Source organism: Entelurus aequoreus, linkage group LG08 (genome assembly GCF_033978785.1).
Source record: "Entelurus aequoreus isolate RoL-2023_Sb linkage group LG08, RoL_Eaeq_v1.1, whole genome shotgun sequence".
NCBI lineage: Eukaryota > Metazoa > Chordata > Actinopteri > Syngnathiformes > Syngnathidae > Entelurus > Entelurus aequoreus.
This window is the reverse complement of record NC_084738.1, coordinates 72,945,908-72,972,973: the sequence shown is the minus strand read 5'-3', so window position 1 is coordinate 72,972,973 and position 27,066 is coordinate 72,945,908. Positions and strand designations below refer to the sequence as shown.

Here is a 27,066-nt window from a genome sequence, read left to right as displayed (position 1 = left end):
TCGACGCAACAGAACTCAGAACTCAAGATCTTCAGATCACCTCAAAGAGAAACAGCACTCTTTTGAGGACAAACATGTACAGATTCTGGAGAAGGAGGACGGATGCTTCCAAAGGGGGGTGAGGGAAGTCATCTATGTCAAGGTTGAAAAACCATCCCTGAACAAAAGGAGGTGGCCTGCAACACTACCTATTTGCCGCATACAACACTGTACTTTCAACCATTTCTAAGAGACTCTAGGTTTTAGCCTCTAACAAATAACAGGAATTGGGAAGTTTTCGGTTCCAGGTGCCCCGTTTGTGCCATTAATACAACTGATTCTAGTCTACCAGCTTATTTTGGGCTGGTTTTGCCACACAATACCTCTTTTTTAATGACTGCTGTTGCCATTGACAGACGGGTCGCTCCTTTGCATCTTTACAGCTGCTATTTTACACCACAGTAAAAAAAAAAAGCCTGCTCGGGTAAGAGGCTAAACATATTTTAGGACAAACTGAACAGTACAGTTGCGATGAATGAAAACATCCATAGACCAGTGTTTTTCAACCACTGTGCCATACAGTCTGGTGTGCCGTGGGACATGATCTAATTTCACCTATTTGGGTTAAAAATATTTTTTGCAAACCAGGAATTATAGTCTGCAAATGATGTGTTGTTGTTGAGTGGTCGGTCAATGCTGTCTAGATAGATAGTACTTTATTGATTCCTTCAGGAGAGTTCCCTCAGGAATGTTTTCTGCTGGTGGTGTGCCTCCGCATTTTTCAACGCAAAAAATGTGCATCGGCTCAAAAAAAAGGTTGAAAAACACTGCCATAGACCAGTGTTTTTCAACCTTTTTTGAGCCAAGGCACATTTTTAAAATAAAAAAAATACGGAGGCACACCACCAGCAGACAAGGTTAAAAAAGGAAATTCCACCAGGTTGTCATGCCTTATTTTGAGTTTGTTGTTGTTTTCCAGTGTGTAGTGCTTAAATTCCTGTCTTGCGCTGTTATTTTGGTGGCTCTTCCTGTTTTGTTGGTGTTTCCCTGTAGCAGCTTCATGCTTTCCTTTGAGTGCTATTCCCCGCACCTGCTTTGTTTACGCAATTAAGACCGTTTTAGTTGTGCGGACATTGTTGATTGTCATGTCATGTACGTCTCTGCTCCACACAAAGTAAGTCTTTGCTGTCGTCCAGCATTCTGTCTTTGTTTACTTTGTAGCCTGTTCAGTTTTAGTTTCGTTCTGCATAGCCTTCCCTAACCTTCAGTGCCTTTTCTTAGGGGCAATCACCTTTTGTTTATTTTTTATTTAAGCGTTAGATACCTTTTTACCTGCACGCTGCCTCCTGCTATCGGTTACACATTGTGATCACGACAAACTATGTTCCCCACATCTACAGAGCAATTAGCTACCTGCTGCCACCTACTGATATGGAAGAGTATAACACGGTTAGTCTGCCGAGCTCTAGACAGCACCAACACTCAACGACGGCACATTATTTGTGGATTATAATTACTGGTTTGCAAAAAAGATTTTTAGACTTAGACAAACTTTAATGATCCACAAGGGAAATTTTTCCACACGGTAGCTCAGTTACAAAGGATGGAAAGGATAAGGATGGAAAGGATCCAAGGGCACAAAAAGAAGTATAAAGTAGACTTCAAATGTACCAACTTTTAACCCAATTAGGTGAAATGACATAATCTCCCACGGCACACCAGACTGTATCTCACGGCACACCTGAGCTTGAAAAATACTGCCATAGACGACCCCGCATGGACCGTGACCAAAACACCTGCCAATGTGGACTTACGCCATGCTGATCACCATGAAGTCTAGCCAGTTCCACGGATCTCGAAGGAATGTAAAAGAGCCAATACAGAAGCCTCTAGATAATACTTTGACGGTGGCCTCGAAGGTGTAGATCCCGGTAAAAGCGTACCTGTGGACAAACGGGAGTGAGCAGAGAATGCGGCCCTCAAACATCCCGAAAGTCGGTGCACTCACTCGACATTTTTACTCCACGCCGGTGGGCTGCTCATGGTCATGAAGACGCAGTTGGACAGAATGGTGATCATGATGAACATGCTGAATAATTTGATTTAGGGGTTAAGGAAAAGAAACATTTAGTAAGATGCAATCATCAGCTGGAGGAAGGGAAGGATATGAATGGATGAGGATTTTGATGGCCGCTCTCCTAACGGGGCTGAAGGGGCTCAGAAGGTAGCACGCCGGCTCCGCGTTGAACCTGTAGATGGTGTTACCTTTGCTCATCACGATGAAGGTCTTCTGGGCTCTGTAGAAGGGGTCCAGGTCCTCCAGGGGCGTGTTGATCATCTCAGCTGGAGGGTCTCCGTAAATCCACGGCAGACTCTTGCCGGCTTCCAGGTCGGCGTGGGGCGCCTCCTTCTCCTCCTCCTCCTCCTTCTTCTTCCTCTTCTCCTCCTCGCTTCTGTCTACTTTGGAAGCCTTTTTCTCCACTTCCGCTTTGAGACGCTCGATCTTCGCCAGCGATTCCAGGGTGAAGGGGCGCAACGCATCGGTGCCTGGGAGAGGGAGCGCGGGCGCCATCTTGGCATTGCGAAGGGATTCCGCCGCTCCCGGGTCACCCTAGAAAGAGCTGGAGGGCGGGAGACACAGAACACTCAGACACACTGTAATACAACTAATCTATAGATATCCAGTAAAAAACTGGTACCTCAGTTGCCCAAATTTTACTGTAAAAATCTGTATATTTTACATAGTATTACTGTGATTAACTGAAAACCGGTACTACTGTTATTTTTTCTGTACAATTTTTTCCGTAAAATCTAGGGATGTCCGATAATTATCGGCTGATAAATGCTTTAAAATGTAATATCAGAAATTTTCGGTATTGGTTTCATAATTATCGGTATCTGTTTCAAAAAGTAATATTTATGACTATTTAGTACAGAGCGCCAATAAACCTTAAAGGCACTGCCTTTGCGTGCCGGCCCAGTCACATAATATCTACGGCTTTTCACACACACAAGTGAATGCAAGGCATACTTGGTCAACAGCCATACAGGTCACACTGAGGGTGTACCGTATAAACAAGTTTAACACTGTTACAAATATGCGCCACACTGTGAACCCACACCAAACAAGAATGACAAACACATTTCGGGAGAACATCCGCACAGTAACACAACATAAACACAACAGAACAAATACCCAGAAAATTTTTTTTTTTTTTTTTTTGTCATAAACAAATACAATCATGTGTGCTTACGGACTGCATCCCTGCAGACTGTATTGATTTATATTGATATATAATGTATATATTGTGTTTTTTATGTTGACTTAATTTAAAAAAATAAAAATAAAAAAAAAATAAAAAATTATTTCTTGTGCGGCCGCGGCCCGGTACCAATCGGTTCACGGACCGGTACCGGTGGTTGGGGACCACTGCACAAGACAACAGACCAGTGAGTGACCACACACACACACACACACACACACACACACACACACACACACACACACACACACACACACACACACACACACACACACACACACACACACACACACACACACACACGTAGCGGAGTGATAACACAGCGGAAGATGCATTCCCACATGTGAGGGGTATTCGGTGGCGGCCCAGCTGCTCGCGGCCGTCAAGACGTGGGCGTCGTGTTTCAGGAGCGAGATGACCGCGCTCATTCCTCCCTGGCACAGCCTGGTGTGGCCGCCTCACATCCCCGCGATAAACAGCTCGGATCACCGGGCTTGTACGCACCAGGCGGACTACCGTGCACTTCACACCCGGGGGCGGGGCAGGGGTCTTTTCACAACTAAGCTTCCGCCTTAAGTGCACTTTGCACGCCATGTGTTGACGACAAGACCGCCTTGACCTCCCGACTTGTACTCTCACCTGTGCACGCCCCCTGGCCCTGGGAACGCCCGATCCAAAACCCCATTTGTCAGCCTTGACAGTGTATATAACACCACGCATGACGGACATGCGACCTTTGGCATTCCGGTAACGGGCACACCTCTGGGTCGGACTGGCAGGCCTCGGAATGTCGGCGGCGATGTTCACCTTGAGAAAACTTTGGGGTTCGTTTCTGGATGTTGGTCAACGTCAGCCAGAGTTTAAAGAATGATTGCAATGGACGTTGGTGAAAACCAAATCCACAAAGGCAACTTCACTTTCCTGTCAGTTCATGGCAGCAGTATGAATACCGTAATTTCCGGACTATAAGCCGCGCCTGACTATAAGCCGCACAAGCCAAATTTAGGGGAAAATACAGATTGCTCCATATATAAGCCGCACCCGACTATAAGCCGCAGGGTTTTGATGTGTAATTAGCGTAGTATATAGGGGTTCCTGCTACCACGGAGGGGATTGTCGGGACAGAGATGACTGTTTGGGAACGCAAAGCGTCCCATTTATTAACAATAAATCTTTCAATCATTCAATCAAACTTTCACATCTTTGACATGGCGAACAGCATTCGTGCAGAGTACAAATAATACAACGGTGCAAAGTAATACAAAGTGCTCGCCTGTACGTTATCAAAATAACCAGCCTACCGGTATATGAAAAGTCAGTCTTTAATCATTGTGTCATCGTCTTCCTCCGGCGTACTAAAACCACCGAAATCCTCTTCGTCGGTGTCGGAGAAGAACAGGCCGTATATAAGCCGCACCCTTGTATAAGCCGCACCCTTGTATAAGCCGCAGGGACCAGAACGAGGGGAAAAAGTAGCGGCTTATAGTCCGGAAATTACGGTAATAATAATAATAATAATAGATTTTATTTGTAAAAAGCACTTTACATTGAGTAAACAACCTCAAAGTGCTACAGTGTATAAAAAATAAAAAGATAAAACAAAATAAATTAAAATAAAAACTACAACAGCCAAATAGCAAAAACTAGTATGCATATATCTAAAAAAAATACAGTTTTTTTTTTTAAAAGAAGGGTTTTTAAGCCTTTTTTAAAAGCATCCACAGTCTGTGGTGCCCTCAGGTGGTCAGGGAGAGCGTTCCACAGACTGGGAGAGGCGGAGCAGAAAGCCCGGTCTCCCATTGTTCGTAGCTTTGTCCTCGGAGGTTGGAAGAGGTTAGCCTGTCCAGCGCGGAGGTGTCGTGTGGAGCAGTGATCCCCAACCACAGGGCCACGGCCCGGTACCGGTCCACGGACCGATTGGTACCGGGCCGCGCAAGAAATTATTATTATTTTTTTTTTTTTTTAATTTTTTTTAAAATTAAATCAACATAAAAAACGCAATATGTACATTATATATCAATATAGATCAATACAGTCTGCAAGGGATACAGTCCGTAAGCACACATGATTGTATTTCTTTATATTAAAAAAAATAAATAAATATAAACCCCCCCCCCCCCGGTCCATGGGACATATTTTCAAGCGTTGACCGGTCCCCGGCTACAAAAAGGTTGGGGACCACTGGTGTGGAGGATTTGGGGTTGAGTAGTTCGAAATGAAATACCAACGGTTACTTTGTAGTGGGGGGGCAGCACGGTGGCAGAGGGGTTAGTGCATCTGCCTCACAATACGAAAGTCCTGAGTAGTCGTGAGTTCAATCCCCGCCTCGGGATCTTTCTGTGTGAAGTTTGCATGTTCTCCCCGTGACTGTGTGGGTTCCCTCCGGGTACTCCGGCTTCCTCCCACCTCCAAAGACATGCACCTGGGGATAGGCCCCTCCCACCTCCAAAGACATGCACCTGGGGATAGGCCCCTCCCACCTCCAAAAACATGCACCTGGGGATAGGCCCCTCCCACCTCCAAAGACATGCACCTGGGGATAGGCCCCTCCCACCTCTAAAGACATGCACCTGGGGATAGGTTGATTGGCAACACTAAGTTGGCCCTAGTGTGTGAATGTGAGTGTGAATGTTGTCTGTCTATCTGTGTTGGCCCTGCGATGAGGTGGCGACTTGTCCAGGGTGTACCCCGCCTTCCGCCCGATTGTAGCTGAGATAGGCTCCAGCGCCCCCTGCAACCCCGAAGGGAATAAGCGGTAGAAATGGATGGATGGACTTTGTAGTGGCCATTTTGCATCAAGGGACACAAAACCATGTCGTTTATAATATGTAATACAGACTCAAAAATATTATTTTGAAACTAGAAGAGGAGATTCCTGAAGGAATTGCGTGTGAATGCTCCGATGCTGAAGTTGAAGTGAATTGCTGACAGAATGTAGAATGAATGTTTGAATGTTGGAATGCTTTGAATGTCGAAGACTTTGAATTCCCAGGAAAAACTGAATTTGGTTTGGAACTTGGGAAAGTGTTAGTTTGAATGTCCAGGATGAGTGGAAGGTGTTGATGTTGGAATGCTTTGAATAGGTTGAAAAATGTAGTAATTGTGCAACTCAGTGGCCTAGCGGTTAGAGTGTCCGCCCTGAGATGGGTAGGTTTTGAGTTCAGACCCCAGCCGAGTCAAACTAAAGACTATAAAAATGGGAGCCATTACCTCCCTGCTTGGCATTCAGCATCAAGGGTTGGATTTGGGGGTTAAATCACCAAAAATTATTCCCGGGCGTGGTCACCGCTGCTGCCCACTGCTCCCCTCACCTCCTAGGGGGTGATCAAGGGTGATGGGTCAAATGCAAACAATAATTTCGCCACACCTAGTGTGTGTGTGACAATTATTGGTACTTTAACTTTACTTTTAACTTGCATAGATGTCCCATTCATTTCAATGGGAATTTCCTGGAAATTTGGGGAAAAGCGGGATTTTTTTGGAAATGATTAAAAGCATGAATTTCCTGAATGAGCTGAATTGGTTGGTGTTGGAATTTATTAAATGGGTCAAGAAATGTTTAAGTAGTAACAGTTTTTTAATTGAAAAATGGTATTACGGAATTTCGGGAAAACCGGGAATTTTTCAAGTTCCTAAACCAACTTGGTTTTTTGAAATGACTAAGAGGAATGTTTTGACAGTGGAACGGATGAAATGGGTTGAAAAATGTGAAAGGAGTCATCACACTGAAAAAGGTTGGAAATAATTCCTGGAAATTTGTTGAATGTGATAAAAATGGTAGTGTGAATTTCCAGGATGAATTGAATGTGTTGAAGGTGGAATGGTTTGAATTGGTTGAAAAATGTGGGAATTGTGAAAGTTTGAAAAATGGATAATTCATTTTGAATGGGGAAAATGTCCCTAAAAACTGGGAATTCTAGAAAATCCGGGATATTTTTTTTAATAATTGTTGAAAGGGAGCACACAATTCCTGAACAGGCTGAATATTTTGAAGTTGGAAGGGTTTGAATCGGATAAAAAAATGTGGGAGTTGTGGAACTTTGAAAAATGTCCCATTAATTGCAATGGGAATTTCATGGAAATTTGGGAATTCCGGGAAAAAAGGGATTTTTTTTGGAAAATGCTACACAACTTGAATGCTCTGAATGAGTTAGAATGGTTGGTGGTGGAATTTTTCAAAAGGGTCGAGAAATTTTGAAGTAGTAACATTTTTAATTGAGAAATAGTGTTACGGAATTCCTGGAATTTCAGGAAAACCAGTTCAAAAAACAACTTCGTTTTTTGGTCTCGATTAAGAGGAATGGGTTTTTAAAAAATGGGAATTCTGGGAATTCTTGGAATTTTTTGGAACTTGGAAAAATAATAGTTGGAATGTCCAGGATGAGTGGATAATGTTGAAGGTGGAATTGTTTGAATAGGTTGAAAAATGTGGAAATTGTGGAAGTTTAAAAAATGGACAATTCATTTTGAATGAAAAAAAAAGTCCCAGAAAATCTGGAATTCTGGGAATTTATCAAGGGAAAGCTTGCGATTCCCTAATAGGCTGAACAGTTTGAAGTTGGAACGCTTTGAATCAGGTGAAAAAAGAGCGCGCCAAAATGTGGAGGAGAAGAAGAACAAGAAAAAGATGACATTTGGTGTAGAAAACCATATTAGTCGATAAAGTCTTAATCGAGCGAGTTCTCTATCAAACGATGCCAGACTTCGATACATTCGCTGCACGTGACGTCACTTCCGGTTGCAGACTAACCGCCGACTCACGTAAACAATCACTCGAGTACACTTAGCCAAACTGTCTCCAAGTAATGTTGCAAATTACACCAAGAAAGCGAGCATGCTTGGTAGAAAACGCTTGAACGTAAAGTTAGACTCCACTCTTCCGAAATTCGCTAGCTTGATGCTAATATGAATTGGATTTGCCATAGACAGGCTACTATTAGCATTGGTGATTTTAAATGGCGATTTTAACAATCTCCAAATTTGTTCATAAAAACTACAACTGAGATGAATGTTAAAATCAAACAGCTTGTGTGTAATAAGTATAATACTTACATTTTAAACACTTGGTAGAGTTCAACATAACACAATCAGCTTCCTGGAAAAAGCTACTTCCTGTTTCGACAACATAGCAGACTGTTTACAACACTGCCATCTTGTCTCTTGGAAGTGCAACTGCATCGCAAATACTCATCGATTGATTGATTGATTGAAACTTGTATTAATAGATTGCACAGTACAGTACATATTCCGTACAATTGACCACTAAATGGTAACACCCCAATAAGTTTTCCAACTTGTTAATCCACGTTAATCAATTCATCAATTCATTCGATTCCTAGGTATCGGGAATTGGTACCGTATCAGTTGAAAAGTAAACGGTAGCCATCCATAACTCTGCATTTTTTGAAGTTGTTTTTCTATATTGTTCACATAAGAAGTGACAAAGCAAATCCAATTCATTGGTCCAGACATTCAAAAAATATTAACAATAATAATTATTTCGCACATGCAGAAAATAATATGAAATATATATAAATGATGAATCAAATGTACAAACCCCGTTTCCGTATGAGTTGGGAAATGGTGTTAGATGTAAATATAAACGGAATACAATGATTTGCAAATCATTTTCAAGCCATATTCAGTTGAATGCACTACAAAGACAACATATTTGAGGGTTGGAATTGGGGGTTAAATCACCAAAAATGATTCCTGGGCGCAGCCACCGCTGCTGCCCACTGCTCCCCTCACCTCCCAGGGGGTGAAAAGGGGTGATGGGTCAAATGCAGAGGACAAATTTCACCACACCTAGTGTGTGTGTGTGACAATCATTGCTACTTTAACTTTCACTTAACAGATCGGTCGTGCACTTTTTAGTGAGAGATGAGACTAAAACTAACCCGGACCCGCTTCATGAGGTATGTTGGGGGTGGGGGGGTGGAGTTACGCCACCAGGCGTTCGGTCAGGGCGACATCCACACGCTCTTGTTGGTCAGGGCGACATCCACACGCTCTTGTTGGTCAGGGCGACATCCACACGTCCTTGTTCTCAAGGGTGTGGTATCGCACCTTCAACACCCTGTCAGCCGCCAGTTAACCCGCTATGCAAAGCCTATATGGAGACTTTGGTGGAGCAGCATCATCGCTCGCTGGGGCCCCTCTCTCGCCGAGCTGTGAAGACCCGGGTCCAGAGGTCCCGTGCGGTCCCCCCCCCCCCCACACAGTACGAGCCTTGTGATTTATAGAGCACACCACCACCACCACCACTCCATGTCGGCACCTGGCAACACAAGCCAGGGCCCAACATGCCATCCAGTCATTCTATATGTTAGCTCATTACGCTAACTGCCACGTCAAAACTTGACATTCTTCATGTTGGACTTCTTCAAACACGCCAAATGATTACATTTGGACTCAAATAGATGATGTTTGTTCAAAGAAATCCCTTTTGAAAAGAAGAACTGGCCTAGGTCTCAGCCAACGTTCCCTCGAAGGTGCGCCACAAAATCAAATCTCACTCCAAACAAAATAAACACAATTTGTTTTCTATGATTTTGCAACGCAACTGTGAGTAACAGGTGACACAACTGACAAAACAACGGTTGTTACATTATTGTAACACTCTGTAATGTCATATTGTTGTTACTCAGCCAGCGTTTGTGGGTCTGATGGATCATTTTGTGGCTTTTAATGCCTCACAATCAAACACTTTTATGTTAAAATACTGAACAGATGTTTACCTTCTCCCAATAAACATCTGTTCAGTATTTTAACATAAAAGTGTGTGATTGTGAGGCATTAAAGGCCTACTGAAAGCCACTACTAGCGACCACGCAGTCTGATAGTTTATATATCAATGATGAAATCTTAACATTGCAACACATGCCAATACTTATAAAGTGACATTTAAAACTTCCCGGGAAATATCCGGCTGAAACGTCGCGGTATGATGACGTATGCGCGTGACGAAGTCAGAGTAACGGAAGTTATGGTACCCCGTAGAATCCTATACAAAAAGCTCTGTTTTCATTTCATAATTCCACAGTATTCTGGACATCTTTTGCAATTTGTTTAATGAACAATGAAGGCTGCAAAGAAGACAGTTGTAGGTGGGATCGGTGTATTAGCAGCGGACTACAGCAACACAACCAGGAGGACTTTGTTGGAGCGCTAGCCGCGCTAGCCGCCGACCTCACCTTGACTTCCTACGTTTTCGGGCCGCCAAACGCATCGGGTGAAGTCCTTCGTCCTTCTGCCGATCGCTGGAACGCAGGTGAGCACGGGTGTTGATGAGTAGATGAGGGCTGGCTGGCGTAGGTGGAGAGCTAATGTTTTTAGCATAGCTCTGTGAGGTCCCGTTGCTAAGTTGCTAAGTTAGCTTCAATGGCGTCGTTAGCACAGCATTGTTAACCTTCGCCAGCCTGGAAAACATTAACCGTGTATTTACATGTCCACGGTTTAATAGTATTGTTGATTTTCTATCTATCCTTCCAGTCAGGGGTTTATTTTTTTGTTTCTATATGCAGTTAAAGCACGATGCTATCACGTTAGCTCGTAGCTAAAGCATTTCGCCGATGTATTGTCGTGGAGATAAAAGGCACTGAATGTCCATTTCGCGTTCTCGACTCTCATTTTCAAGAGGATATAGTATCCCAGGTGGTTTAAAATACAAATCCGTGATCCACAATAGAAAAAGGAGAGTGTGGAATCCAATGAGCCAGCTTGTACCTAAGTTACGGTCAGAGCGAAAAAAGATACGTCCTGCACTGCCTCTCAAGTCCTTCACTGTAACGTTCCTCATCTACGAATCTTTCATCCTCGCTCAAATTAATGGGGTAATCATCACTTTCTCGGTCCGAATCTCTCTCGCTCCATTGTAAACAACGGGGAATTGTGAGGAATACTAGCTCCTGTGACGTCACGCTACTTCCGCTACAGGCAAGGCTTTTTTTTTATCAGCGAGCAAAAGTTGCGAACTTTATCGTCGATTTTATCTACTAAATCCTTTCAGCAAAAATATGGCAATATCGCGAAATGATCAAGTATGACACATAGAATGGATTTGCTATTCCCGTTTAAATTTAAAAAAATAATTTCAGTAGGCCTTTAAAAGCCACAAAATGCAACGGGTCCATCAGACCCACAAACGCTGGCTGAGTAACAACAATATGAACGTTTGCACGGAAAATGTCTCTGCCAGTTTCTGCATCCCACAGGGATTCTTCTTTTGTGTTTCTGCACCTGCGCTTCCCACACAAGGTTGCAACATTGTTTGTCAACACTGTCTGCTCTCATTTTCTCGCACATTTGACTCTCCGATGTTCTGTGTACCTACACTCTGTCCTCCTCCTGTCTAGGCCTGCTGTGTGTGTGTGTGTGTGTGGTACACAGAACATCAATTTCCACACTTCTATTAGCCCCGGGTCCAGTGGACCCGGACCTCTTGTCACGGCCAGGGCGCATTCCAATGCGCCCTCATCCTTGCGCTCTGCTTGTCGCACCTCGGGACACGCCCACGACCACGCCCGTCTCCGCCCTGCAGCAGCCGCCAGCTGCAATCCTTCACCGGCAATCAGCGCACCCGCCTGTAACGATCGAGCTGCCTTCTTAAGCCTGCACAAGCTGCCATGCCGCGCCGGAATATAACCTTCTGTTTGCGTACCGTAAGCTCGTCTCCAGCTTCCTAGTTGCCTTCTGTCCTGATCACTGTGTTTTTCCCTGCGTTGATTGTCCTGGATCTTCCCTGCCTCCCTGGTGCTTCCTGGTTCTCGACTCCTCGCTTGCCCCCGGACTACGACGACTCGTTCCTGCCTCTCGACCCCGCTTCCGCCCCCGGACGACCCTGCCTGCCTTGCCCTTGTCGGACAGCACCGCTCCTCTCAACACGCACCGCCAACATTTACGGTAAAACGCTCCAGTTAAATACTACACATAGTCTTACACCACAGACACTCTTGGATTTTGTCACACTCCATTTCCTTAGTTATAATATTTAGTATTGTTTGATTATTATATATATATATATGGTTGCTTGGGCACTCCGCATCAAGGGTTGGAGTTGGGGGTTAAATCACCAAAATGATTCCCGGGCGTGGCGCCGCTGCTGCCCACTGCTCCCCAAGGGGATGGGTCAAATGCAGAGGACAAATTTCACCACATCTAGTGTGTGTGTGACAATCATTGGTACTTTAATCTTAATCTTAATCTATATATATAATAAATCTCAGAGCTACATACCAGCCCCTAGTGTCTGTTGCCGTCACCTCCCCCCTGTTAAACCATAACACATCTTATATGTAATAGAAATGTGTAGGGGGGGTGTATGGTGTGTGGTCATTAAATATGTATTCTGATATATGTTCTTCACAGAAAATGAGCCAAAGTCAGTGAGTGTCAGTTTGAAAAATGTATTAATTGTATCATTTTTCTTTGAATAAAAAATGAAAACGGGTCCCACGGACCCGAACACCACACAAGGGTTAAGGAGGACATAATTCCATCCATCAATTTATTTAGACAAATTGTTGAACCACACCCAACAAATATGTCCAATATTTCTAAAACTGGTCATAGTCTACCGTACAAACCAAGACAAAAGCAACGTTGTCATCCGTTGTATCAACCGCAGTTCTCACCTGCGCCAACACACACTCATGGCAGTTAGCCAGGGATGCGTTTAAGGCCTCGCAAAAAGTTGGACAACTCAAACAACTAACTAACTAACTAACTAACTAACTAACTAACTAACTAATTAACTAACTAACTAACTAACTAACTAACCCTAACCCTAACTAACTAACTAAATCAACTAACCCTAACCCTAACCCAACTCAAAAAAAAAAAAAAAAACGATACCGATAATATTTTTTTTGGGTTGGTGCACTAATCGTAAGTGTATCTTGTGTTTTTTATGTTGATTTAATTTTAAAAATAAAAAAAAATTTAAAAAACGATACCGATAATATTTTTTTTGGGTTGGTGCACTAATCGTAAGTGTATCTTGTGTTTTTTATGTTGATTTAATTTTTTAAAAAAATAATAATAAAAAAAACGATACCGATAATATTTTTTTTGGGTTGGTGCACTAATCGTAAGTGTATCTTGTGTTTTTTATGTTGATTTAATTTAAAAAAAAAATAATAATTTAAAAAAACGATACCGATAATATTTTTTTTGGGTTGGTGCACTAATTGTAAGTGTATCTTGTGTTTTTTATGTTGATTTAAAAATTTAAAAAAAACAAGAACAAAAAAAAAAACGATACAGATAATATTTTTTTTGGGTTGGTGCACTAATCGTAAGTGTATCTTGTGTTTTTTATGTTGATTTAATTTTAAAAAAAAAGTATAATAAAAAAAAACGATACCGATAATATTTTTTTTGGGTTGGTGCACTAATCGTAAGTGTATCTTGTGTTTTTTATGTTGATTTAATTTTTAAAAAAAAAAATAATAAAAAAAAAACGATACCGATAATATTTTTTTTGGGTTGGTGCACTAATCGTAAGTGTATCTTGTGTTTTTTATGTTGATTTAATTTTTAAAAAAAAAACAAAAAAAAACGATACCGATAATATTTTTTTTGGGTTGGTGCACTAATCGTAAGTGTATCTTGTGTTTTTTATGTTGATTTAATTTTTAAAAAAAATAGTAATAAAAAAAACGATACCGATAATATTTTTTTTGGGTTGGTGCACTAATCGTAAGTGTATCTTGTGTTTTTTATGTTGATTTAATTTAAATAAATAAAAAATAATTAAAAAAAACGATACCGATAATATTTTTTTGGGGTTGGTGCACTAATTGTAAGTGTATCTTGTGTTTTTTATGTTGATTTAAAAATTTTAAAAAAACAACAACAAAAAAAAAACGATACCGATAATATTTTTTTTGGGTTGGTGCACTAATCGTAAGTGTATCTTGTGTTTTTTATGTTGATTTAATTTTTTTTTTAAATGATTATAAAAAAAACGATACCGATAATATTTTTTTTGGGTTGGTGCACTAATCGTAAGTGTATCTTGTGTTTTTTATGTTGATTTAATTTTTTTTTTTAAATAAAATAAAAAAAACGATACCGATAATATTTTTTTTGGGTTGGTGCACTAATCGTAAGTGTATCTTGTGTTTTTTATGTTGATTTAATAAAAATAAAAAAATTTAAAAAACGATACCGATAATAAAAAAAAACGATACCAATAATTACATTTTAAAACATTTATCGGACATCCCTAGTTGCAACCTCACTTCAGAATGCAAAACACACAAATTAAAAAAAATATTTGACTTCTGTAGTTGTGAGGACCAGGCAAATGTCCTCACAAGTCAAAAGATCCTCACAGAAAGGGTGGTTTATCAAGTGTATGTCCACACAAGGACGGTGAGACAAGTGCACACACACACACACACACACACACACACACACACACACACACACACACACACACACACACACACACACACACACACACACACACACACACACACACACACACACACACACACTCACACACACGTCTAAATCATTTCCCAATTCCAAATATGACCCCGAGATCAATTACAGGTCCTTGCTTATTATTAGATCTAATGTGCGCTAACTATAACTTTAATTCTAGTATTGCGCATGAATTGCAGCTAAAGGAGCAAATAAAGTCATTTTTTTTAATTGCACTTTTAGAACTAAATGATTGCAATCAGATGAGTCATAATAAAAACACACAACTTAACACACATTTAGTTCAAGCAAGAAAGCTTCAATTAATAGTGCAATTACTGCAAGTGTCGCCTTAATGAGGCAGGTCAGCAAGTGTGTGGGGTTGGGGGTCAAAGGTGAAATACCTGGCGCGGTGATCTCCACAGAATCCAACAAAGTGGACCAAGAATAAGATCCTGTCGTGGCGCAGCACCGAGGACAAGGTTCTGGAGCCAGTGTGGGTCTGCCTGAGCACAGCTGCTGCTGACGCACCACCGCTGAAACCGGAGAGTCTCTCCAGGTACGAGCAGAAACATCGAGAACGATCCAAAGATGAATATAAGCTGAGATTTAAATTAGTGTGTGGAATGTGCTCTAGTTCCTCCGTCATTTTATTCATATGTATTTAATTTTTTTTTTTTATTAAGTAGTTTTATTTCTATATTTATATTGTATATATAAGTAACGTAATTAATATTATAACATATTTATAAATAACAGTAAGTGCGCTGCTTGTGCGGTTAACTTGAAGTCGGAACGTGTTTTTCAACAAGTGGGGGGCTATTACGACGTGACGCCGTTGCCATAGAAACCCAACACACACTTCCGCAAGTCCCGGCGTCGGTGGAAAAAAGGTTTGTTTCGCCCTCAATTGCTTGAAGTTTTCTTTTGGGATTTCAACACTCGGGACACAATTAAACGACTGCAACATAACTGTAACGTACCTGCATTTAGGATACGTTTATTAAAAACGGTGAACCGAATAGATGATTATGTAGGGCTCTCTGTTTGTGTAACTCTATACGGTGTATTTGTTTATACTGTTCAATAATGTAATTTTCAATTGTTTTTTTGTTTGTGTAACTATACGGTGTATTTGTTTATACTGTTCAAGAATGTATTTTTTTTATGTTTTACGGACACTCGTCAACTCAAAATGCTAAATCTGCTTTGTCCCCCCCAAGACTAGCCGTCAATATACGCATGCGCAGTAGGACTTTTCTGACTTTATTTTGTTTTTGTCCAACAACGGCTTAACGTTTTATTGTCTTTATTAGTTTGTGCTTGCTTATTTAATTGTGTAGTCAAAACTATTCCCTTTTTAGCATTCTCGTAGCCACGTATAAACGTTGTTTGTATTAACTACCAAGAAAAGATAAACCGCGAAGCAGTCACGTGACTTAGTAACTTCTTAACACCGAGCGTGATAAATGCACTTTGCACTATTTTACTTGTGACTGTACTCTCTGTACTTTTGAATACCTACAGACAAAACACCGTTGGGGTTTTGCAACTGCATACATATTAGTTATTTGTCTAAATTGTAGTTTTCGGATAATCACAAACACAAAAGACTTGCCGTAAAAAAATCGGGTTCCAAGATAGCGGCAATGCACGCGTGCGCAGTGTGGCTTGTTGACATTTCCGAATGCAAATGATAATGCTTGTTTCTTGTATTTCGGTGTATTTGTTTATACTGTTCAATTATGTAATTTTTTGTGTAGCTCTATACGGTGTATTTGTTTTATACTGTTCAAGAATGTGATTTGTTTATGTTTTACGGACACTTGTCAACTCAAAATGCTAAATCTGCTCTGTCCCCCCCCAAGACTAGCCGTCAATATACGCATGCGCAGTATGACTTTTCTGACTTTATTTAGTTTTTGTCCAACAACAGCGTAACGTTTTATTGTCTTTATTAGTTTGTGCTTGCTTATTTAATTGTGTAGTCAAAACTATTCAATTTTTAGCATTGTCGTAGCCACGTATAAACGTTGTTTGTATTAACGTACCAAGAAAAGATAAACCGCGAAGCAGTCACGTGACTTAGTAACTTCTTAACACCGAGCGTTATAAATGCACTTTGTACTATTTTACTTGTGACTGTACTTTCTCCACTTTTTAATACCTACAGACAAAACACTGTTGGGGTTTTGCAACTGCATACATATTAGTTATTTGTCTAAATTTAGTTTTTCGGATAATCACAAACACAAAAGACTTGCCGTAAAAAAATCGGGTTCCAAGATGGCGGCAATGCACGCGTGCGCAGTGTGGCTTGTTGACATTTCCGAATGCAAATGATAATGCTTGTTTCTTGTATTTTGGTGTATTTGTTTATACTGTTCAAGTATGTAATTTTTTTGTGTAGCTCTATACGGTGTATTTGTTTTATACTGTTCAAGAATGTAATTTGTTTATGTTTTACGGACACTCGTCAACTCAAAATGCTAAATCTGCTCTGTCCCCCCAAGACTAGCCGTCAATATACGCATGCGCAGTAGGACTTTTCTGACTTTATTTTGTTTTTGTCCAACAACGGCTTAACGTTTTATTGTCTTTATTAGTTTGTGCTTGTTCATTTAATTGTGTAGTCAAAACTATTCAATTTTTAGCATTCTTGTAGCCACGTATAAACGTTGTTTGTATTAACGTACCAAGAAAAGATAAACCGCGAAGCAGTCACGTGACTTAGTAACTTCTTAACACCGAGCGTTATAAATGCACTTCGTACTATTTTACTTGTGACTGTACTTTCTCCACTTTTTAATACCTACAGACAAAACACTGTTGGGGTTTTGCAACTGCATACATTTTGGTTATTTGTCTAAATGTAGTTTTTCGGATAATCACAAACACAAAAGACTTGCCGTAAAAAAAATCGGGTTCCAAGATGGCGGCAATGCACGCGTGCGCAGTGTGGCTTGTTGACATTTCCGAATAATAATAATAATAGATTTTATTTGTAAAAATCACTTTATATTGAGTAAACAATCTCAAAGTGCTACAGTGTTTAAAAAAAATTATAAATAAATTAAAAAAAAACTAAACTAGAACAGCCAAATAGCTATAACTAGTATGCATACATCTACAAAAAAAAGAAGGCTTTTTTTTAAAAAAAAAGAAGGGCTTTTAAGCCTTTTTTAAAAGCATCCACAGTCTGTGGTGCCCTCAGGTGGTCAGGGAGAGCGTTCCACAGACTGGAAGCGGCGGAGCAGAAAGCCCGGTCTCCCATTGTTCGTAGCTTTGAACGCAAATGATTATGCTTGTTTCTTGTAATTCGTCATTTTTTTCTTTGCTTTGTGCTATATTAGTCATGACTGTACTTTGTGCACTTTCTTGCAGACGAAACACAAATGGATTCCGAGTACGTGAAGAAACATTTGGGCCAATGTTTGGCTGAAGGACTGTCTGAAGTGGTCGAGCAGCGTCCCATGGACCCCATCCAGTTTTTAGCCCACTGGCTGTACAAATACAACGCCAACGTTGAATATGAAGCCAAGGTAAAAGAAAAAAGAAAAAAATGAAGCCACGGTACAACGAGGTCGTGTGTTGTCTTTGCCACTAAGGGGCGCTGTTACCCAACATGCCTTGCGATTGTCAGACTGTCAAAGTACAGTGGATCCCCGCAGATTTGTTCTAGAAACATGTGCCAAAACCTTCCCATTCGTGCTTTTTTCCTCTGGAAATAGAGCCCCCATCTCATGAACACTAATGTAGGAAATGTTGTATAAATATGTGACTATAAAGGTACAGCAGGGCTCTTCCAACGGATTGAGAGGGGCCTCCAGCTTCACAGGTGTCCCAGGTGTGGCCCCAGGGGCCGAGCCAATCAGTGGCCACGATACTGAACTGTGTGCTCTGATTAAAGTTGTGGCCAATGCTACTGTAATATGAATATTTGTAGGTCATTTCGACATTTAATATGCTTGAAAATGCTTTATTTAAACCTCTTAAGGCCCAAGCTGTTTGTTTACATCAGGCCTGGGCAATTATTTTGACTCGGGGGGGCCACATTTAGAGAAAAAAATGTGTCGGGGGGCCGGTATATCCGTGGTGCAAAAAAGGTTGGGGACCACTGCCCTAGAGGATCCACGGAGGTGTAGCAGGGGGGTTGGGAAATCTTTGATTTGTATTTTTATTATAGATTTTTTTAATTCCACAAATTTAAATGTACATGATCCAACACACTGTAGTATAGTTTATAAATGGCATTCTACTGACTGTACCTTGCAGGTTTAATTATCATATTCATGTTAGCATGTCAGATAGTTAGCAATTAGCATTGCAGTTGCCTCCGAGCGACTAACTCGGGGGTTCCTCGCTACCGGCTGTCAATTATCAGGCTAGTTGCCCGGCAGCCATTAGTGAGGCTGTAATGTATTATTTGAATATGTTAGTATTGCATGATAACAAAGTACCTTTAGGACCAATTTTATGTAAAACACTATTTTTTGCAGGATATATTAGTAGGGGGTCCCCGCTACATATCTCCATCAGTTTTGGGGTCCTCGGCCCAGAGGATGTTGAAGGCCACAAACATTGACTATGCTTTGAAAATAAATTTAACAAAGCGAAATACATATGCATATATGTATATATACTAGGGTTGTCAAACGATTAAAATATTTAATCAGGATAATTGCATTTTGTTCATAGTTAACTTAAAATTAATCTTGATTAATCGCAAATAAATATAAATTTTCATCATTAATAAGTGTACATTGGACAGATAATTTTTAACACAATTATTTTACTATAATGAGATGTGTTTTGAAATGCACATGTAAAAATTTAAAAGGTGTTTTATGAACGTATGAGGTATATTATAATATCAAAAATAGGCATTTTTATAGAGGCGTCCATTCACATTTTCCCGCTGTTCACCAGTGTTACCTTTTGTCAGACTCCCTGCAGACTGACTGTAGTCCTGAGAGTCTACTTATAGACATCACCCTTGACCAGATTTACGTGTGGAAACAAAATGTTCATTGCAGAAACAAGCCCGGTTGGCACTTGTGGAGCAGGAGCGAGCCAGAGCTGCACAGGGGTCGCAGCCCCAGGAGGAGCCTGCTGCAAAAGTACTTACTTTGTTTTTTGTTTGCACTTTGCTGTCTCCTGTAGGCAGACACAGAATCCAGAAGGAGACAAAATGTTGTTGTGGTTCTTACAGGAGCAGCCGGCAGAGGAACCACTCCCTGCAACAGTGGCCTCAGAACCTGGTGACACCGCAGGAGCCACTTCAGTGCCCGTCGAGAACCCTGAGAAGGAAGCCGACCGCCCTGAGCTGGCAGAGAGCCAGCAGGTCACGGACCAGCAGGTCACGGACCAGCAGGTTACGGACCAACAGGTGACGGACCAGCAGGACACGAACAAGCTAGACACGGATCAACTGGAGACGGACAAGCTGGACACTGACCAGCTGGACACTGACCAGCAGGATACGGACCAGCAGGATACGGACCAGCAAGACACGGACCAGCAGGACACGGAAAATGAGGTGACAGATCAGCCCGGTGGTGGTGTAGTCATGCGTGGTGTAGCGGTACAGGTGGTGGTGTATCTTGCAACTCTCACGCTCATGCATGTGCATGCAATGTAGTCCTTCTGCTCTCCTAGACTTAGAATTTCAGCAGTTCTATAGGTTTATCCCTCCCAAATATGAGTCTGGACAACAAGATTAAGGACCCTAAAAAGGAAGTACTCACTGGGCGGAATGAACCTTTAAAGCTACATGCATGCAGGAAGTAAGTTAGCGCTTCATTCCTCTGTGGGGTCCGTGGTCCAGACACATGCTCGTGTGTCCACCAGGTGAAGATGACAGAATCCTCTGTCTCTCTGCTGTCTGGGGACCAACTGAGCCCCGCCGACGTGAACATAGTGAAGACCGAAGTGGAGAAACGCCAGCAGGAGGGACAGGGTGGAGTAGAAGATGAGAAGGTGGTAAAACATTGTTGGAGGTTTAGTTCTGGTGCTCCAAAGGCAGGTAAGTTTGGCACTGACATGATCAAATGGTTGCCTTCTGTCTTCCTAATGAACTGCAGGAGCCCGGCCCAGCTGAAAGTGCTGAGCCGGCTCGCAATGAAGGCTCCGCCCCCAGCCACATAGAGCTTGAGGAAGACCAAGGCCAGGAGCGACCAGACCAAACCAGTCATGGCGCCCCCGTAAGCCAACACGCAGAGAAGGTGAAGGGACTGGCGACTGTATCAGAACATAATTCAGTACAGCAGAGAGTCTAGTTGGAACCAGAAATGGATGCTGGTTTCGAGAGTCCAGGCTAGAAAGAAGAGTCAGGCTGAGTGATTGGTTGTCTGCTTTCTAACTCAAAGAATTCTCCTGACACCCTTTCACCAGAAGGGCCAGGAGGACCAGCGCGCCGTGTCCTCAGAGTCCGACTCAGCGCGGATGCAGTCCCCTCAAGCCGGGTCCTTCCAGATGGAATCAACACAAGCAGATTCTGTGCGAGCTGAGTCTATGCAGCTGGAGTCCTCTCAACCTAAGTTTGCACTGGTGGAGACCACACAAGCGGAGTCTGGCCAGCGGGAGTCCAAGCTGGATGGGTCTAAGTCCGCACAGTTCAAGTCTTTGCAGGTGGAGTCCAAGCCAGACGATTCCTTCCAACTTGAGCCTGCACAGGTGGAGTCTGCACAGGCTGAGTTTAATCACGCTGAGGCAGCCCTGGTCGAATTCACACAGGTTGAGGCCTCTCAGCCTGAATCTGTGCAGGTGGAGTCCATGTTGGACAACTCCACAATAGCCAAGTCTACACGGGCTGAGTTTAATCATGCTGAGACCTCTCAGCACAAGTCTGTAAAGGTGGACACCATGCTGGAAGGGTCTGAGTCCACACAGCTCAAATCCGAACAGGTGGAGTCCTCTCTTGCCGAGTCTGCCCAAGTTGAATCCACACAGGTTGAGACCTCCCAACCTAAGTCTGCACAGGTGGAGTCCACAAACACTGAGTCCTCCCTAGCTGAGCCAGCCGAGCTTGAATACACACAGGTTGAGGCCTCTCAGCACAAATCTGCAAAGGTGGAGTCCATGCTGGATGGGTCTGAGTCCACAGAGCTCAAAGCTGAACAGGTGGAGCCCTCTCTAGCTGAGTCTGTAAAGGTGGAGTCCATGCTGGATGGGTCTGAGTCCATACAGCTGAAATCTGAACAAGTGGAGTTGTCTCTAGCTGAGTCTGCTCAAGTTGAATCCACACAGTTTGAGACCTCCCAACCTAAGTCTGCACAGGTGGAGTCCACAAACACTAAGTCCTCCCTAGCTGAGCCAGCCCAGCTTGAATACACACAGGTTGAGGCCTCTCAGCACAAATCTGCAAAGGTGGAGTCTATGCTGGATGGATCTGAGTCCACAAAGCTCAAATCTGAACAGGTGGAGTCCTCTCTAGCTGAGTCTGTAAAGGTGGAGTCCATGCTGGATGGGTCTGAGTCCATACAGCTGAAATCTGAACAAGTGGAGTCGTCTCTAGCTGAGTCTGGTCAAGTTAAATCCATACAGGTCGAGACCTCCCAACCTAAGTCTGCACAGGTGGAGTCCCTAAACACTGAGTCCTCCCTAGCTGAGCCAGCCCAGCTTGAGTCCATGCAAAATGCCAGCTCCCAACCCAAGTGCGCACAGGTGGAGTCCATAAAGGCCGAGTTATCCCTAGCTGAGGCTTCCCAGATCGGATCCACACCGGTTGAGGCCTCTCAGCACAAATCTGCAAAAGTGGAGTCCGTGCTAGATGGGTCTGAGTCCATTGAGCTCAAATCTGAACAAGTGGAGTCCTCTCTAGCTGAGTCTGCCCAAGTTGAATCCACACAGGTTGAGACCTCCCAACCTAAGTCTGCACATGTGGAGTCCCCAAACACTGAGTCCTCCCTAACTGAGCCAGTCCAGCTCGAGTCCATGCAGAATGCCACCTCCCAACCAGAGTGCACACAGTTGGGGTCCATAGAATCAGAGTTATCTCAAGCTGAGGGCTCCCAGATTGAATCCACACAGGTTGAGACTTCTCTGCCCAAGCTTGCGCAGGTGGAGTCCACTAATGCCGAGTCTTCACAGACCGGGTCCACTCAAGCTCCTCAGATCGAATCTTCACAGCTTGAGTCTGCGCGAATGGTGTCCACACCACACGAGTCTAAACAAACTGGGTCTGCGCAGTGGAAGTCCACAATGGATGGGTCTGTGTCCACACAGCCCAAGTCTGCACAGGTGGAGTCCTCTCTGACTGAGCTAGTCTACGTCGAATCCTTCTTCAAACCCGAGTGCACCAAATCTAAGTCTGTGCGAATCGAGTCCAGACAAGCAGACTCTGTTCAGGCTGAATCTCCGCAGGGGGAGCCTACACAGTCTAAGATCATGCAGGACGAGTCCTCTGCGTCTGGTCAAGCAGATACCCTACAGGCCATGTCCTCGCAGGCTGAGGGCACTAAGGTCCTTCCTGGTGAAAAGCTCCTATCACAAACAGCAAAAACTGAAGAGACACCCAGTCCGAGCTCCCCTCTTCGTCTTCAAGACCAGGAAGAAGTTTCTGATCTCACCCAGGTTGGCCATCTTTGTTCTTAAGACTATGTAGCTAGAACCATGTAGAACTTCTTCTCAGAAGAAGCTGTTTTAGAGGTAAAGGGTAGGTGACAACCTTTCTAGTTGTATGTCCGGTCAGTGTCCAGTTTCAAGGTCCATGTCGCGTACAATCCAATGTTTGGACTTTTGGAGGCAGAGAAAGCTGAAAGGAAGCGGCACTGTTTGTTACAGGTGACATTAGCACCTTAGGTATGTTACAGGTGACATTAGCACCTTAGGTATGTTACAGGTGACATTAGCACCTTAGGTTTGTTACAGGTGACATTAGCACCTTACGTATGTTACAGGTGACATTAGCACCTTAGGTATGTTACAGGTGACATTAGCACCTTAGGTATGTTACAGGTGACATTAGCACCTTAGGTTTGTTACAGGTGACATTAGCACCTTACGTATGTTACAGGTGACATTAGCACCTTAGGTATGTTACAGGTGACATTAGCACCTTAGGTATGTTCAGGTGACATTAGCACCTTAGGTATGTTACAGGTGACATTAGCACCTTAGGTTTGTTACAGGTGACATTAGCACCTTAGGTATGTTACAGGTGACATTAGCACCTTAGGTATGTTACAGGTGACATTAGCACCTTAGGTTTGTTACAGGTGACATTAGCACCTTAGGTATGTTACAGGTGACATTAGCACCTTAGGTATGTTACAGGTGACATTAGCACCTTAGGTATGTTACAGGTGACATTAGCACCTTAGGTATGTTACAGGTGACATTAGCACCTTAGGTTTGTTACAGGTGACCTTAGCACCTTAGGTATGTTACAGGTGACATTAGCACCTTAGGTATGTTACAGGTGACATTAGCACCTTAGGTATGGTACAGGTGACATTAGCACCTTAGGTATGGTACAGGTGACATTAGCACCTTAGGTATGTTACAGGTGACATTAGCACCTTAGGTATGGTACAGGTGACATTAGCACCTTAGGTATGGTACAGGTGACATTAGCACCTTAGGTATGGTACAGGTGACATTAGCACCTTAGGTATGTTACAGGTGACATTAGCACCTTAGGTATGTTACAGGTGACATTAGCACCTTAGGTATGTTACAGGTGACATTAGCACCTTAGGTATGTTACAGGTGACATTAGCACCTTAGGTATGTTACAGGTGACATTAGCACCTTAGGCGCTGAGTCAGGAAGGAGCAGTGAGGTCACACTGAAGCAGAAAATGTCTACATTTGTTTTTTTGTATCACTTTTTGAAAAGGCGACTGACCTTTTGTGTGTCTTTCCAGGAAGAAGATGGAGGATGAGCGTCTACTCAGCACTTCCAACATTCTCATCACATGTTGGCAAAGGTTGACAACATGTTTGTGTACGATTGTGTTCCTTTTTTCCACACAACATCGCACTTCAAACACTTCAGTACATCGTAGAGGCCACCATAAATGCAAACTCACAACACAACTTTACATCACAACACAACAACTTTGCGCCACAACACAACAACTTTACGTCACAACACAACAACTTTATGTCACAACACAACAACTTTACATCACAACACAACTTTACACCACAACACAACAACTTTACGTCAAAACACAACAACTTTACAACACAACAACTTTACATCACAACACAACACCTTAACGTCACAACACAACTTTACACCACACCACAACATAACAACTTTACACCACAACACAACAACTTTACACCACAACACAACAACTTTACGTCACAACACCACAAATTTACGTCACAACACAACAACTTTACACCACAACACAACAACTTTGCATCACAACACTTTACATCAAAACACCACAACTTTACGTCACAACACAACAACTTTACGTAACAACACAACAACTTTACATCACAACACAACTTTACGTCCCAACACAACAACTTTACGTCCCAACACAACAACTTTACACCACAACACAACGACTTTACACCACAACACAACGACTTTACATCACAACACAACAAATGAACGTCACAACACAACTTTACACCACAACACAATAACTTTACACCACAACACAACAACTTTACATCACAACACAACAACTTTACATCACAACACAACTTTACATCACAACACAACAACTTTACGTCACAACACAACAACTTTACGTCACAACACAACAACCTTACATCACAACACAACTACTTTACGTCACAACACAACAACTTTACGTAACAACACAACAACTTTACGTCACAACACAACAACTTTACATCACAACACAACTTTATGTCAAAACACAACTTTAGGTCACAACAACTTTACATCACAACATAACGTTAGATTACAACACAACGACTTTACATCACAACACAACTTTACGTACCAACACAACAACTTTGCATCACAACACAACTTTACGTCACAACACAACAACCTTATGTCACAACACAACAACTTTACATGACAACATATCATTAGGTCACAACACAACAAATTTACATCACAACACAACAACTTTACATCACAACACAACAACTTTACATTACAATACAACTTTAGGTCACAACACAACAACTTTACATGACAACATAACATTAGGTCACAACACAACACATTTACATCCCAACACAACACCTTTACATTACAACACAACTTTAGGTCACAACACTACAACTTTACATGACAACATAACATTAGATCACAACACAACACATTTACACCACAACACAACAACTTTACGTCACAACACAACTTTACATCACAACACAACTTTACATCACAACACAACAACTTCACATCACAACACAACAACTTTACATGACAACACAACACCTTAACGTCACAACACAACTTTACATCACAACACAACTTTACATCACAACACAACAACTTTACATTACAACACAACTTTAGGTCACAACACAACAACTTTACATGACAACATAACATTAGGTCACAACACAACACATTTACATCACAACACAACAACTTTACATCACAACACAACTTTACATCACAACACAACAACTTTACATTACAACACAACTTTAGGTCACAACACTACAACTTTACATGACAACATAACATTAGGTCACAACACAACACATTTACACCACAACACAACATAACATTAGGTCACAACACAACAACTTTACGTCACAATACAACAACTTTACGTCAAAACACAACAACTTTACATCATAACACGACAACTTTTTATCACAACACAACAACCTTACGTCGCAATAAAAAAGCGTTGCGTGACAACACACTAATTTTACGTCACAACACAACTTTACATCACAATAAAAAAAAGTTACAACACAACGTGACGACAATTTTAAGTCGTGACATAACAATTTTAACTCACAACACAACAACTTTACATTACAACACAACTTTACGACAATATTTTAAAAAGTCCCAACACAACAACTTTATGCCACAACACAACAACATTAGGTGACAACACAACAACATTACGCCACAACACAACAACATTAGGCGACAACACAACATTAGGTGACAACACAACAACATTAGGTGACAACACAACAACATTAGGCGACAACACAACAACATTAGGTGACAACACAACAACATTAGGTGACAACACAACAACATTAGGTGACAACACAACAACATTAGGTGACAACACAACAACATTACGCCACAACACAACAACATTAGGCGACAACACAACAACATTAGGTGACAACACAACAACATTGCGCCACAACACAACAACATTAGGCGACAACACAACAACATTAGGTGACAACACAACAACATTAGGTGACAACACAACAACATTAGGCGACAACACAACAACATTAGG

General features: G+C 42.1%; 2 protein-coding genes across 5 annotated transcripts in view; one reads left to right on the top strand and one right to left on the bottom strand.

The window, feature by feature from the left end:
• Positions 1 to 16,398, bottom strand: part of scn4aa (sodium channel, voltage-gated, type IV, alpha, a) — a 53,563-nt gene extending 37,165 nt beyond the window's left edge. The window contains exons 1-4 of the mRNA XM_062057282.1: positions 15,080 to 16,398; positions 2,148 to 2,600; positions 1,988 to 2,077; positions 1,794 to 1,922 (exon numbers count right to left, since the gene is read on the bottom strand). Coding sequence (XP_061913266.1) covers positions 1,794 to 1,922; positions 1,988 to 2,077; positions 2,148 to 2,551 — 623 coding nt within the window. The 5' untranslated portion in view covers positions 2,552 to 2,600; positions 15,080 to 16,398. The remainder of the gene's footprint in view (positions 1 to 1,793; positions 1,923 to 1,987; positions 2,078 to 2,147; positions 2,601 to 15,079) is intronic.
• On the top strand, positions 15,099 to 26,235 carry LOC133656282 (serine-rich adhesin for platelets-like). Of its 4 annotated transcripts, none has more exons than XM_062057277.1 (8): positions 15,099 to 15,234; positions 18,060 to 18,217; positions 19,712 to 19,795; positions 19,888 to 20,214; positions 20,526 to 20,654; positions 20,759 to 20,899; positions 21,069 to 23,249; positions 24,544 to 26,235. In XM_062057277.1, exons 2-8 carry the CDS (start codon positions 18,071 to 18,073, stop codon positions 24,559 to 24,561), a joined length of 3,027 nt encoding a protein of 1,008 aa, XP_061913261.1. In that variant the 5' UTR covers positions 15,099 to 15,234; positions 18,060 to 18,070; the 3' UTR covers positions 24,562 to 26,235. The 4 variants fall into 4 exon arrangements, with proteins under 4 accessions (XP_061913261.1, XP_061913262.1, XP_061913263.1 ...); XM_062057278.1 differs by lacking the exon at positions 15,099 to 15,234 and adding an exon at positions 15,498 to 15,568; XM_062057279.1 differs by lacking the exon at positions 15,099 to 15,234 and adding an exon at positions 15,585 to 15,687.
• Positions 26,236 to 27,066: the final 831 nt, after the last annotated feature.